Raw genomic sequence first — 13,736 nt, forward strand, 5'->3', positions numbered from 1 at the left:
CCCAGGTTCAGTGCTCACTCAACCTCACTCCGAGAGTAGACCATAAGACATAGGAGCAGAAATTAGTCCATTCGGCCCATCGAGTCTGCTCCACCATTCAATCATGGCTGATAAGTTTCTCAGCCCCGTTCTCCCGCCTTCTCCCCGTAACCATTGATCCCCTTACTAATCAAGAACCTATCTATATCAGTCTTAAATACACTCAATGACCTGGTCTCCACAGCCTTCTGTGGCAATGAATTCCATAGATTCACCACTCTCTGGCTAAAGAAGTTTCTCCTCATCTCTGTTCTAAAAGGTCTTTCCTGTACTCTGAGGCTGTGCCCTCGGGTCCTAATCTCTCCTACTAATGGAAACTTCTTCCTCATGTCCACTCTATCCAGGCTTTTCAGTATTCTGTAAGTTTCAATCAGATCCCCCCTCATCCCTCTAAACTCCATTGAGTATAGACCCAGAGTCCTCAAACGTTCTTCATATGTAAAGCCTTTTATTCCTGGGATCGTTCTCGTGAATCTCCTCTGGACCCTCTCCAGGGCCAGAACACCCTTCCTGAGATATGGGGCCCAAAATTGCTCACAATATTCTAAATGTGGTCTGACCAGAGCCTTATAAAGCCTCAGCAGCACATCCCTGCTTTTATATTCTAGTCCTCTCGAAATAAATGCCAACATTGCATTTACCTTCCTAACTACTGCGTCAACCTGCAAGTTAACCTTCAGCGAATCCTGGACTAGGACTCCGAAGTCCCTTAGGTAGGTAAGAGTGCCTGTTGTTAGGTCAGGGTGAGGATGAACGAGAGCTCTGAGACTGGAGTGAGCCTGACACACGCTTCCTTCCTGCTCACCCCTGCACTCTCTCATGCACTCACGACTGCAGGTCCATGGGTGCTCTGTCTGCTCTCTCTCTCTCTCTGTCTGCTCTCTCTCTCTCTCTGTCTGCTCTCTCTCTCTCTCTGTCTGCTCTCTCTCTCTGTCTGCTCTCTCTCTCTGTCTGCTCTCTCTCTCTGTCTGTTCTCTCTCTCTCTCTCTGTCTGCTCTCTCTCTCTCTCTCTGTCTGCTCTCTCTCTCTCTCTGTCTGCTCTCTCTCTCTTTCTGTCTGCTTTCTCTCTCTCTCTCTTTCTCGTCAAACTGACTGACTCATCTTGCCAGCATTTTCACCAATTGATCCAGGAGCTACATAGAGAGGCTTTGCGGCCCGAGATCTGTGGGTTGGCCAAGGCTGCTTGAAACAGAGATCCTTCAAACGAGCAGATGTGCTGCCTGCCTTGCAATTAAAAGTGCAGGCTAATTGGAAATCTAGGTCCCTACTTCCATTTTAGGGACTGTCCAATTTAGCTTCCTTAATCTCTAAACAATTATAATCTGCATAATATTGTTACAATCCATGTGTAAATCTGTAAACTGCCCCCCCCAACCCAAATTTACCGAACAACTCCTAATGAAGAAATTACCAGATGAAATTTTACTTTTTGTAAGTTCTTACTTTGATTCTGGGTTGCATTAGCGTAAATTAAACATAAATTGACAGGCAAATCACTGGTAGTACGACCATAAATTACACATGGAATAGCAAATGCAACAAAGATATTTTATCGAGGTACTCTGCAGTAACTTGGCCTGTAAGGCCCCAATTTCAGCCGCACAGTTCTTCTAAGCTCAGATCTTCCTTGGGCTGAATTCCAGTCCCTTTCCTTCAGGCAGCAGATTCTGCGTAAACAAGATTCTGCCTATGCAATTTTTGAGTAATGAAGCAATTCTTTCTGGAACCTTTTCAACTCTCAGCTTCCAAGGGTTATGGTAGTGTGGATCTGGTATGGCTGGTTCTGAGCATTCAATCACTCAGAAGTTAACCAAATGGCAACAACAGTCTTAAAAGTATGCTTTCTGACCCTGAGGAATCCAGCTCTTTGACTCAGCTTGCTGACTGCTTTCTCTCTCCTCTTTATTTTCTGTTTGCCGCGTGGCCTCCATATTTTAACTTCCACCCTGTTGGTCCTGCTTCCAGCTCAAAGATTGCCAGGTCACAAGGGTCAGTATTTCTTCTTACCTAAAAATTATAATTGATTCCTTTACAAGTAATGCAAACTACAAACTCTTAAAACTCTTTTTCAAACATTTTTAAAACAATTGCAGATTTTCCCAAACATTTTCAAGTAATTACAAATTTTTCTTATGGTCACTGCTAGCAAATCAAAGGCCATCATAAAATATTGAAGTAAAATGTATTTTTCTTCGTGTCCAGTTTATGTTGACCTTAAACTGAGCATACAAGTGGATTATGCCAGTGACTTATCAAATTGGCAACGAAAATAAAATTGACCATTGGCTGACTTTCCTGATGACAATAAATGAGATTCATTTCCTGCACTTTCTGAATGAAATTTGGTGTAAGGAGTCCAAACATCTTGCTAAACTTCTGATAATATTTTGGCAGGAAACTTGTGGGTTGAGGGGATATGATAATCAATGTTTTAATAAAATCTCATACCTCTTACTTTAAAAATTGGGAGTTTATTCTGTGCATAAACAGGATATCCAACTGTCAGTGCTGAAGATTTTCTATCATACAGTTACTCATTATGGGATTATATCCAGTTTAGGACAAAGGATCAGTGAGTTTTGTTTAGTTAGATTATAGTTCTGTCTGTGTGTGACCTCACTAAAAAGAAAATTGCTCCAAGCTATTTAACATGACTAATTCCTGTTTTTAAATTCATAAAACCCATTGCTGAACCCCTTGAAAACGTAGCAGACTACTTATTATTGTCTCACATTTTGACCTTTGGTTAATATTGCATCTTTTAGATCAAGTAAGAATAGAGCTATATGATAATTGTCTGCTAAATTTGGGGATTCTTGTACATTTTCATTTTGCTCTACTACTGAATTTTTATGTACTAAATATTAACATCAATAATTCAGTTTTTATCTGGTTAATTTAAAGTTGCTTCTATCATACTTGAAAGTGAAATTAATATTTATGAATCTCAAACTATGAAATATTATTCAGTTTATTTGAAGGAAATCCTTAAGATGAGTCATAGTTGAAAATGCTTTTGTGGATAACTCAGTGCAGAATTAACTGAGAGTTTTGCATGTTTTGCAGCCTAGTATTCTTCGATCAGATGTGGAAATAGGCAGTCCTGGACCTATACCATCTTCAGGAAAACCTGGAACAGTGTACTATCCTTTTACGGCCACAAATCCACGCAGAAGACCACTTCACGACACATCAGCTCTTGGTTTGTGTTTACATTTATAGTTTGTGAGCCCTTTTAGAATCTTAAGAGAATGTGAAGGATCCTTGGGTGAAACTAGACAAGAAATAACTAGGCCATTGTCTTAATCTGGTGGGGGGATATATAGAATTATGCAATTGATCTATTCCCTGGGTCATCCTTTGTGGTATCCACACTTTTGTTTTGAAATCACTAGTTTCCCTTATGATGTTGTTTCTGAGAAGTCAAATCTCTAAATTGAAGAACAAGGCCCCAAGGGTTATAATCTCTGGATTATTGCTTGATTCATATGCAAATTTATGACATAAACAGGTTAGGTTGGTAAGCATGTAGCTGAAGGTGTGGGATAGAGGAATTCCATTTCATGGGACGTTGGCACAGTACTGGGACAATAAGGGACTGAATCGTTGGAATGGCTCCACCTGGACCAGAGTCCTAATGGAAATGCTGAATAGTGTAATCTCAAGGACTTTAAACTGGTAAATGGGGTAGGGGGTAGGACTTGGGTGGAAAAATTAGTATGAATAATAATTTATAAATTAAATGGAAGAGAGTAAGTAACAGTTAGAAATTGTGTTTTTAAGCAATGTAGGTGGGGAGTAAACGACAAGATTTCAATTAACCCAGCAGAGAGAAATAAGAAAGGTGAGTAAAACATTGGAGTATTGACTTATTAGGAATAAACTAAATGATTTGACGCAGGAGCTATTACTGAAACATAGCTGTGAGATACTCACAACTACGAATTTAGTATACCAGATTATAAGGTCTACAGGAAAGATAGGAAAATGATGGAGAGGCGGAGTAGCCTTAGTGATTAAGAATGAAATAATTTCAGTGATAAGAAAAGATATAATGAGAGATAAGCAGACAGTGGAAACTTTATGGGTAGAGTTAAGAAATAGTAAAGGATTTAAGATTGTAGGGTGAGTAGTGTATAGACCCCTGGTAGCAGCTGAGAGGTAAATTATATAAATACAGAGAGTGGGCAAGCATGTAGTAAAGGCAGAGCGGTTTTAGCGCAGGATTTTAACATTCATATGGACTAGGCTAAGTAGACCAGCACATGGCAGGAAGTTAGTGAGTTTCTTGCGTGTCTGGGGTAGTTTCCTGAACAGAGTGCCCTTGAATCAACAAGTGGGCCGACTATATTAAATTTAGTCATTAGTAATGAGTCACATTTCCTTAACAGCCTAACAGTGTGTAAATATTTACCTAATAGCAATCATAATATGATTGACTTCAATGTAGTGTTTGCAAGGAAGAAATGTAAAATAGCTATTCAAATACTTGATATCAGTATGGCTGACTTTAGTGCGTTGAATCAGAGACTGCCCACAATAAACTTGGCCAATCTGTTGATGAATGAAATGACACAAACAGTCGCTTGTTCGTATAGAACATGAGTATTGCTGAAAATAAGAGATGTTGGTGCTTTTCATCTTGCACTCTTGGCAAGAATACCAATATAAGGGGGAAACAATTTATACTGCATGAGAAGAGAATGCTGATTGGTTGGCGAGTGGACTCTGGTAGAGTCATTGCCATGGAGAATGCACCAATTGATGGTGATTGACAGTTAATGACCAAGCATTGTTGGAAATTTAAACCAGGCAGCTTGACCCTGATTGGTCGGGGCATTGCCCTGAGCAATGAGTCAGCAAATGGCTCTCACTTATTTTGTTTAGCTGAAACAGGCACAATGTGTGTACATATTCTTTCTGACAAAAATTGACATTAAGTGAATGAGAATGACTATGGCAAATGGATTTATATGTAGGCAAGTATGAGGTTAACCACTTTTGTACCTAAAAAGTATAGAACAAGGTGGTGGAGATCCAAAGGGACTTGAGGGCCCAGGTAATAAATTGTTTCATATATCATAAACAGGTATAGAAAATCAAAAAGGTTCATGGAATGCTGGGGGAAGAAATAGGAAGCACTCCTTCACATAAAAGGGTGGTAGAGGTTACAGTAATTGATGCTAGATCACTTGTAAACTTGAAATCTGAAAATGATAGATTTCTGTTGACCAAGAAGATGAAAGGTTTTGGGATATATGGAGTTACATCACAGGTCAGCCATGATCTAATTGAGTGGAAGAACCTGACCTGCTCTGTTCCTTTATTTCTTGTGTTTACTGTCTGTCATGTTTCTGCTGCTGCTTCATATATATATATATATATATATATATATATATAGTGTGAACTTTGTCAGACAATTCAGGAAAGCTTCTAACGCATACTTTAGATGCAGCAGAAAATATTGCAGTAAAGAATAATTGACTTCTTTGGTGATCCTTGAAAGAGTATTTCGTCCTGCATAAAATTAATCCAAAATTATTCTCTCCATATTCCCCTTGTCAATCTCTGCTGAAACATCACCCCTATCCTCATCAAGACAAAGGGAAGGTAGGGACTTTAAAGGCCGGGGACTGTGGACATATATGGCTAACTTGACCTCCAGATTTGACTGAGTGGATAGAGATTTGCTGAGTTTAAACTGTTATTCAGTAACTTGCTGTAAATTCACAGCCAATTGGTTTCAGTATGAGGGATAAAGTTAACCAATGACAAATGGGAGAGCTCCCTCAATACCTCAGACTTGGCTCAGTTATTTCAAGAGTCTATGAGGTAATTCATGGTGTCTTCAGCCATCATTACAAAATGCAGGTTTCAATGTTTCTGAAAACACAGCATGCCGCTCCCCTTAAGATGTTGATATAACTGCAACAACTTAATCTCCTGCCTCCACCATCCCCACTCTTGCCGTTTTGGCCCAAGTCCATTCAGATTATCTGATTTCATTGAGATCATCACTCAAAAGTATAGCCAGCAAATTCTAGATTATATTCATGTAGACCCCCTCATCTCCACTCTGTCTACTCTGCCTCTTTTCCCCTTGGGCTGCTGTTGCTAGTAGCTGATTCCTTTACTGTGCAACCAGCTCTTTTGTTTCAGCCCTCAGTACCTGTGCAGGTTTAGTCTCTTTGCCTGATTTAAAATTGTCCTTTTTGTTGCCTGTTCTCCTACCCTAATTTGCTGCTCATTACATGCTGAATCCAGGTGCCTCCTCTTGATCACAACTTTGAGAACTTGTTCCAGTTTTCCACATCTAACACCTGGTGGCTCTTCACCTCTCCTCCTCCCTCTCAGGTCTTAAAGGTCATCTATCTCTGACCTCTCCAGTGCTGGAGTAGTTGTCTTCTCATTACTATTATCGACTGCTTCTGAAACATCATCCAACTGTGAATTAGTTGCCTCTTCTGCCTGCCCATACTCCTCCTTGGTTGGAGTCAGTTCTCCTGCGCTATTGGTGCCAAAACACACTCTTCAGTGTCAGTTTCCTTACAGGCTCCTGCTTCCACCTCCAGTATTATTCATTGTCTTCTGTAAGAGCCCTGTTCTGACTCCTTCAACTTTTTTTAATTTCAACCAATTTTGCCTTCCTCGGTGGAACTCACCTAGGGATGACTGTGTTCTACACGGCTGCATTCGCCAATCTCCTGAGAGTTTTAGGGGGGTTTTGGGTGATCAAGAACCCTTGTTGGCAAGGCTGCCGATCATCGCTGAATTGCATGAGCTCCAAGTCCCCCACGCCCCAGATTTAAAATTCTTGCCCAATGAGTAACTCCTTTCTATTTTTGAACAACTTCTGCCCTTCCCGAAGCCCTCTCCTTTCTGCATGATTCTAGGCTCTTGTGGAATCCACCCCTTTGCCCTTGATATATTGCTGATCATCCCTTCAATTTCCCTGGGTCCCATTCTCAATTCCCTTCCTGCATTTTTCCACAGCCTCTTTAATAACGTCCAAAAAATTGGAATCAGCTATGAATTTTGGTCAACTATCAGAATTTTCCTCTTTTGGCTCCGTGTCAGTTCTCATTTCTCTATGAAGTGCCTTGAGATGAATTTCAATGTTAAAAAGCTGTTATAAATGCAAGTTCTTGCCTGTAACGATGGCATAGAACCAAACTACTGTTAGTGTTATAATTTTAATAGCAAGAAGTAAACTTTCTTAAAAAAAAAAGTACAATAGTCTCAATCTATCTTTCACCCTGTGCAGATCCCTCTCAGACAAAGAAAGTAAGAAAGGTGCCTCCTGGTTTGCCTTCATCTGTGAGTATAGTTTTCTGTTAGGATGTATGTGCTATGATGTCTTTTTTAATGAAATGTTTTTGTGGATTTTATGCTGTGAACATGACAACAAAAAATAGTAATGAAATAATTTGAAATTTTGAAATTGATAGCAAATGTCTAGTTGCTAGGTTTAGTAATGATGATATGTGGCTTATTTGTACAATCTTACCCCTTGTCCCAGCCATTTGAGTCCCCTCTTGGGAGTGAAACCAGGACAGAAGCTGTCAAAGAAGATCGCCTGTACAGGTCTTTTGATGTTTAATTAGTCATTATGTTGCTGAACAGGAGGACAGACAGAGATTAATAGCTCAGAATCTTAGAAATTTACATTTGTAATAATCCCAGTGGAGCTGAAGACATTAAGATTCTGAGGACATGTACAACTCAGATTGCCTCAGTAGGCTGAGGTTATTAATATGCATAAATCACCAAGTCAGATGTTCATTGTGAAGCCCTGGTGGATTTTAAAGCCTTCATTAAGCCTTTCCTAACTTCAGGCTTACATCAGAAAGGCTTTCAAGCAACTCGTTTGTTGATCCCTCTTTGTACTGAAATTTATCCTTTGAGAATAAAATGCTTTGATGAATGAAGGTTGGTTGGGTTTGGTAAAAACCATTAATAGCTCTGATAATCTATTGCTTTCAGGGTGTTCTGTGGCATTAAATGTGCTTTATTCTTTAAAACAACAAAGTTGTAAATGACTTGAAAATCCTGTGTGAAGTTTAAAAAAAACTAAGTGCCAAGGGAAGCCTGGTTGTTAGTGAAACAGACATGAGAGAAAAAGAAAGTGATGCTGCCTTGCACGATGCACCTCTTTGTTTTGCAAATGGTTATAAGGTTTTTATTTGTCAGCACTTCACTTAACACATGGACGCAGGTGTACTTGGGTGAGTATATGATGAATGAACTAGTTGACGCATGGCATGTAACAGAAACTGAATGAAATGAAGACATTTTTGTTCTGCATTGAATTTTTACAATGTATCTATCGAGAGCTGTCTCTGTTAAACTACAAAGCCTGATGCTGGAAATTTTTATGACCTTGGTTCCAGATGGGACTGCAGTAGCTAGTGTAGCTGTGGGCAGCTGTGCTTAAAACCTGCAGCCTACCTGGAAGCCCTGAGTGCAGCTGCAGACTCTCTCTTAAAAGGCGTGCTTGCATAAGCACTTGGCCCACTAGAGGCTGAGTAGTTACTTGATAAACAGAGCAAACACAAAGCTTCCAATCATTATTCCCTAGGCCAGGAAAATTTGCATTCCCTAAAAATAGTTGGTAATTTACATCTTATTTATTGCAGTTCAGTGTTATAATTGGTCGCAAAACGTTGTGAGCATAGTTTCATCAGCAAATGTGTTACTGGATATATTAGCTTTTATTAGTCCATGGGCTGTGGGCATTGCTGGCAGAGCCAGCATTAATTTTCCATGTGTGGCAGCATCGGCGGAGAAGAAAAGAGTTGACGTTTCGAGTCCTCATGAAGGGTCATGAGGGCTCGAAACGTCAACTCTTTTCTTCTCCGCCGATGCTGCCAGACCTGCTGAGTTTTTCCAGGTAATTCTGTTTTTGTTCTGGATTTCCAGCATCCGCAGTTTTTTTGTTTTTATTAATTTTCCATCCCTGATTGCCCTCAAGAAGGTGCTGGTGAGTTCCTTTCTTGAACCACTGCAGCCTCTGTGGCGTAGCTTCTTTGACAGCGCTGTTGGGGAGTGAGTTTCAAGATCCATTCGTGAAGGAGGAATGATATATTCCCGAGTCAAGATGTTGCGTTGACTTGGAGGGGAACTAGGAGGTGATAATCCATTTGCCTGCTGTCCTTGGCCTTCTAAGTGGTGGAGGTTGCTGGTTTGGAAAGTGTTGCTGACGGATACTTGGTGAGTTGAGGACATCTTGTGGATGGTACACATTGCAGCCACTGTGCTTCTGTGGTAGAGGTACGTTGTTTTAGGTGGTGGATGGAGGTGCCAAACAAGCAGGCTGCTTTGTCCTGGATGGCGTTGAGCTTCTTGAGTGTTGTTGAAGCTGCAACAGGCAAGTGGAGAGTATTCCACCACACTTCAGACTGATGGCTTGTCGATGGGGGAAAGGCTTTGGAGATTCAAGGTGAGATATTCACCACAGAATACCCAACCTCTGATCTGCTCGTGTAGCTGCAGTATTTGTGTGGCTGTCAAGAGCAGGTGGTTGAACTCTTTTTTTGAAAATGGTTGTTGCCTTGCAATTTTATGGCTGAAATGTTTTTTGTCATTTATCAGTCCAAGCCTGAATGCTGTCCTGTTCTTGCTGCTTGCGGATATAGATTATTCCATTATCTGAAGAGTTGTGAATGGAACTGAATACTGCATTTATCAGTAAACATCCTGCCTTCTAATTTAATGATTGAGGGAAGATCATTGATGGAGCAGTTGAAGATGTTTAGGCCTAGGTCACTACTGTGACTGACTCCTGCTGGGGCTGAGATGGTTGGTCTCCGGTGTAATCGCAATCATCTTGCTAGATATGACTCTAGCCTTTGAGAGTTTTCCCTGATTCTCATTGACTTCGATTTTACTAGGGATCTTTGATGTCACATTCAGTAAAATATTGCCTTGTTAAGGGCAAAAACTCTCACCTCACCTCTGGAATTGATGGATTTTGCCCATGGGTATGCTTTGGAGCTAAGTGGTCCTGGTGAAACCTAAAGTGAGCACTGGCAGACAGTTTATCAGTTAGTTGGTTGAAAAGAAGGGTGGGGGAATAGCTTTATTTGTGAATTTTTTTTAAACCTTGGAGTTTAGTGAAAACCCTGTAGAAGATGAAATGCTTCCCTTTGAGATTATGTACATTCTTTTGGCAGTGGTTTGAAAATCTCATGGAAAGAGGCAATGTTCATAAGTTGATCTCCTGCAGACATATTCTCAAAGCTTGATGTGACATTTCTGTGTTAGCTGAGGTAATATGTGAAGAAAATTTGCTGGAAACCAACAGCGCTGGCTCTGTCCCTGGCAGTGAATGACAAGAAGATTGTCATCCGGCTTTTGACAAGTCATTCAAACAGGAATCTTGTTCTGCCTAATCTTGTAGCAGCCTGGGCTTAAGGATTGTGTGCATTTATCTTGATTTGAAATAGCATCATGCCTCAAGGACATGGAAATGGGAAGAGATGGAGGTGCGAAAACTAATGGCAGATTCCCAGACTCCCAACACCCCCCACCCCCCTCCCCCTCCCAAAATTTCAGTTAATGTTGCTTGAACTCCACAGGTTGTGTTGCCTTGGTTTTTGAGCACCATTGGCAGGAGAACAGTGAACTGCCATTGGTGGCACTGAGTGTCTTTGGGTGCATTTATTATTCACATTCAAATTGTTTCCATTCCTGTCAAACTGCTTATACTGGCGTTACAATTCAAAATGCATGGTAACCTGTTGATAGAAGTGCCGTCTACTGGATATCCGATATGACAGCATCTTACTGTCTCGAGTCGTGCAGCATAGTAAATCACAGATTTTTGCATATGTTATAATTCAGTGTTATAGTGATTTTAACTAGTGTGCTCATGGACAACAGATGTGGGAAATTGCTGTCTTCGTGCTACTAACTGTTCAAATGAACGTGTAGTCATGCTTCCATGCAGATTTTCCATGATTTTTGTAAAGATGATGTAGTTAGTTAAAGCAACTCGTGAAGATTTTTTGGGGCTTTATGGATTCTACGCATTACTAAAAATAAATACAGTATTTAATTAAATTTGATTTTGTGTTGACATACAAATATCACCATTAAGATTTAAACAAGTTCTTCTAAACTGAAATTGGCTTGTTAGGTGACTTGGACTTTTTGACATCAGTATGTCTTGTGCTGGGCGGGAACTGAGCACTTTACTTTTTTTTCCTCGTCCATCAAGTTGTATCTTTTTTTTTTATAATGTTGTGCTTCACTTCAATTGAGTGAAAGGTTTATGTGGTTTGCCTTTCATAGGAACCTGTATAATAAGTGAGGGTTTTGTTTGTTTGTCTAAAATGCACAGGTTGAGTCAAACTTTATTTGTTATGCTTTTTCCTTGGTGTTGGTCAATTGGAGGTGCTGTACCATGAAACAGCAATAGACATGTCTTTCCCTGGCCAAAGCACAATAAAATGATTATACATTAGTCTTAGATTATCTAATTTAAAATGAGATCTCGTGCAGAAATTCATACAATGCTGAAAGTACAACAAACAAATGGACTGGGACATGAAATTACATTAGATGAAATCCATTGTGATAGATAGCCTTTCACAAAGGTGACACAGCTAGGTGATAACTGATCTAAGAGGTAAATTTTTTTGAAAGATCACATTTTTAACACTGGTTTATAGTATAGGGTCATTTTATAACTTTGAAGTTGCAACAGTTTTCTGCATACTTGAATTTGATTTATACCAGTATGGTTTATAATTGATTTATATTGAAATGGTTAATAATTAATTGTTTAACCTTAACAATTTTGATTTTGGTATGCACTTTCAGCATAGGATCCCACCACTATTGCCCATGCAGACTAATTTGCTGAACTAACGGAATAAGTCAGTCTCTTCCATCCCCAACCGACATGCTCACACTTGCCCTACTCCCTCCCTCTGGCCCCTGCTCCCTCCCTCCGGCCCCTGCTTGCTCCAGCTACCACCCTCCGGCCCCTGCCTGCTCCTACCCTCCCTCTGGCTCCTGCCCCTGTGCGCTCTAGCCCCCACCTCTTCCCCCTCTATGACTTAATTCCCCTGGCTGTTTTTTCCAGCTGGTTTTTTCTTCACTTGCGTTGCTCTAGTGAGAGATTTGTGCCTCTGCAGGCACAGGTCTGAATACCAAGCACAAAACCTTAAACACTGCTAGCTTGCCGAAAAATAAAATTATTTTGCCACTACTTAAACAGGAATGTGAATGTTTTACTGCTGGCATAATTCATGAAGGAGAGCCGTTTGAGAAATCTAAACTGCCTTGTGAGGTAGGCTGGTAATCTGATCACTCTTGTTAGATTAGCTGCATTCTACTATACCTGATCAGTACTGTAATCACTCCTGTGTCAGCAGCTGTTAGAATCTGCAATTGCTTTATATACAACACCAGATGGCAGTGTCTATAAAGAAAAAAGAAAGACTTGCATTTATATAGCGTTATTCACGGCCACCAGGCATCCCAAGAGCTTTACAGCCGGTTAAGTAGTTTGTGAAGTGTAGTTACTCTAGTAAGCTAGGAACCTAGGACATTCGGTTCTGGCCCACATTATTTGCGAAGATGATTGCCATGTTTTGCTTGAAAATTATACTTTGTATAGTTCAAATAACACGTGTATTTTTAACTTTTTGCTGACCATGATGGTTAGATAATGTTTTCAGTAATTAAAATTCATGCATATTTTAGAAGTGTTTACATCCAAACATAATGAGTTATTTTGAAGGATTATAATTGTTCTGCAACAAAATAATTGTGTAGCCTTTTAATTTGAGAATATTGTGATTTGAGTTTGCTGTTTATATTGTTTTTTCTAATTGCACTTTTAAAAGGTTTGGCATTTCAAATCTTCAAAATGAAACCACTCCCTTTTAAATTCATTACCTAAACATTCTCAGTTGATTAGATTGTGATCCTTTTAAGTCAGCAGTGTTCTGAGTTTCTTTGAAAATGCCTGAAGCTCATGCGCTTAGTTATAGTTGGCACTGTAAGTTCTGTTTTTTGCTTCCATGTATTTAATAACAGGATAACCATTATGAAAAGGGTGCAGCAATTTGTACTGCACGCCTTTAAGTTTATACAATATTACAAAATTAGTGAAAAAAATTGACCTTCATTTTAATGCTGTGTATGTTTTTAAACTAAAGCAATAAAGCAAATGGAAGATGTATGAATTTGCAGTTGGACCATTCATCCACATCTAAAATTTCCTTCAGTTTGCAATTTGAGTATTATACAGAATAAGCATATTGAACTTGCCCCATATGCATCTGTTCTTCACTTTAAAGCATTTTATGCTATTATGACTTCTCTCAGTGTTGGAATTAGTCAAATCCAAACATACAAGTTAGGAGCAGGAGTTGGCCACTCGGCCCTTCGAACTTGCTGTCCAACGAGATCATGGCTGATCTGGTTTTAAATCCAGGTACATACACAACTGTACACAGCTTTTTATTTAAAAAACCCTGTTTTTTTCGTCCTTTCATTTCAATGGCATTCAAGTCTCTTTAATGCAAGCGATATATATAAGATTGTAAGCTGCAATATCTGTGAAGTCAACTTGTAAAATATAACATTAAACACAATGTAACTGTATCAGAAAGTGTTACTTTGTGTCTAGCTTTGAAGGATATATTAAACAAAATGCTAGAAGTACATGGCAGGCCTGTTAGGTT

General features: G+C 39.7%; 1 protein-coding gene across 17 annotated transcripts in view; it reads left to right on the forward strand.

The window, feature by feature from the left end:
* tcf12 (transcription factor 12) overlaps window positions 1–13,736 on the forward strand; it is a 288,087-nt gene that overhangs the window by 174,329 nt on the left and 100,022 nt on the right. For 16 of the 17 annotated variants that reach the window (XM_041174657.1, XM_041174662.1, XM_041174667.1 and 13 more), the window contains 2 exons: window positions 3,106–3,241; window positions 7,304–7,356. In XM_041174657.1, coding sequence (XP_041030591.1) covers window positions 3,106–3,241; window positions 7,304–7,356 — 189 coding nt within the window. Of the gene's footprint in view, window positions 1–3,105; window positions 3,242–3,827; window positions 3,884–7,303; window positions 7,357–13,736 lie in introns of those variants that run through there. The other variant, XM_041174676.1, reaches the window with a different exon arrangement.

This window comes from Carcharodon carcharias, chromosome 26, assembly GCF_017639515.1.
Source record: "Carcharodon carcharias isolate sCarCar2 chromosome 26, sCarCar2.pri, whole genome shotgun sequence".
NCBI classification, from domain to species: Eukaryota; Metazoa; Chordata; class Chondrichthyes; order Lamniformes; family Lamnidae; genus Carcharodon; species Carcharodon carcharias.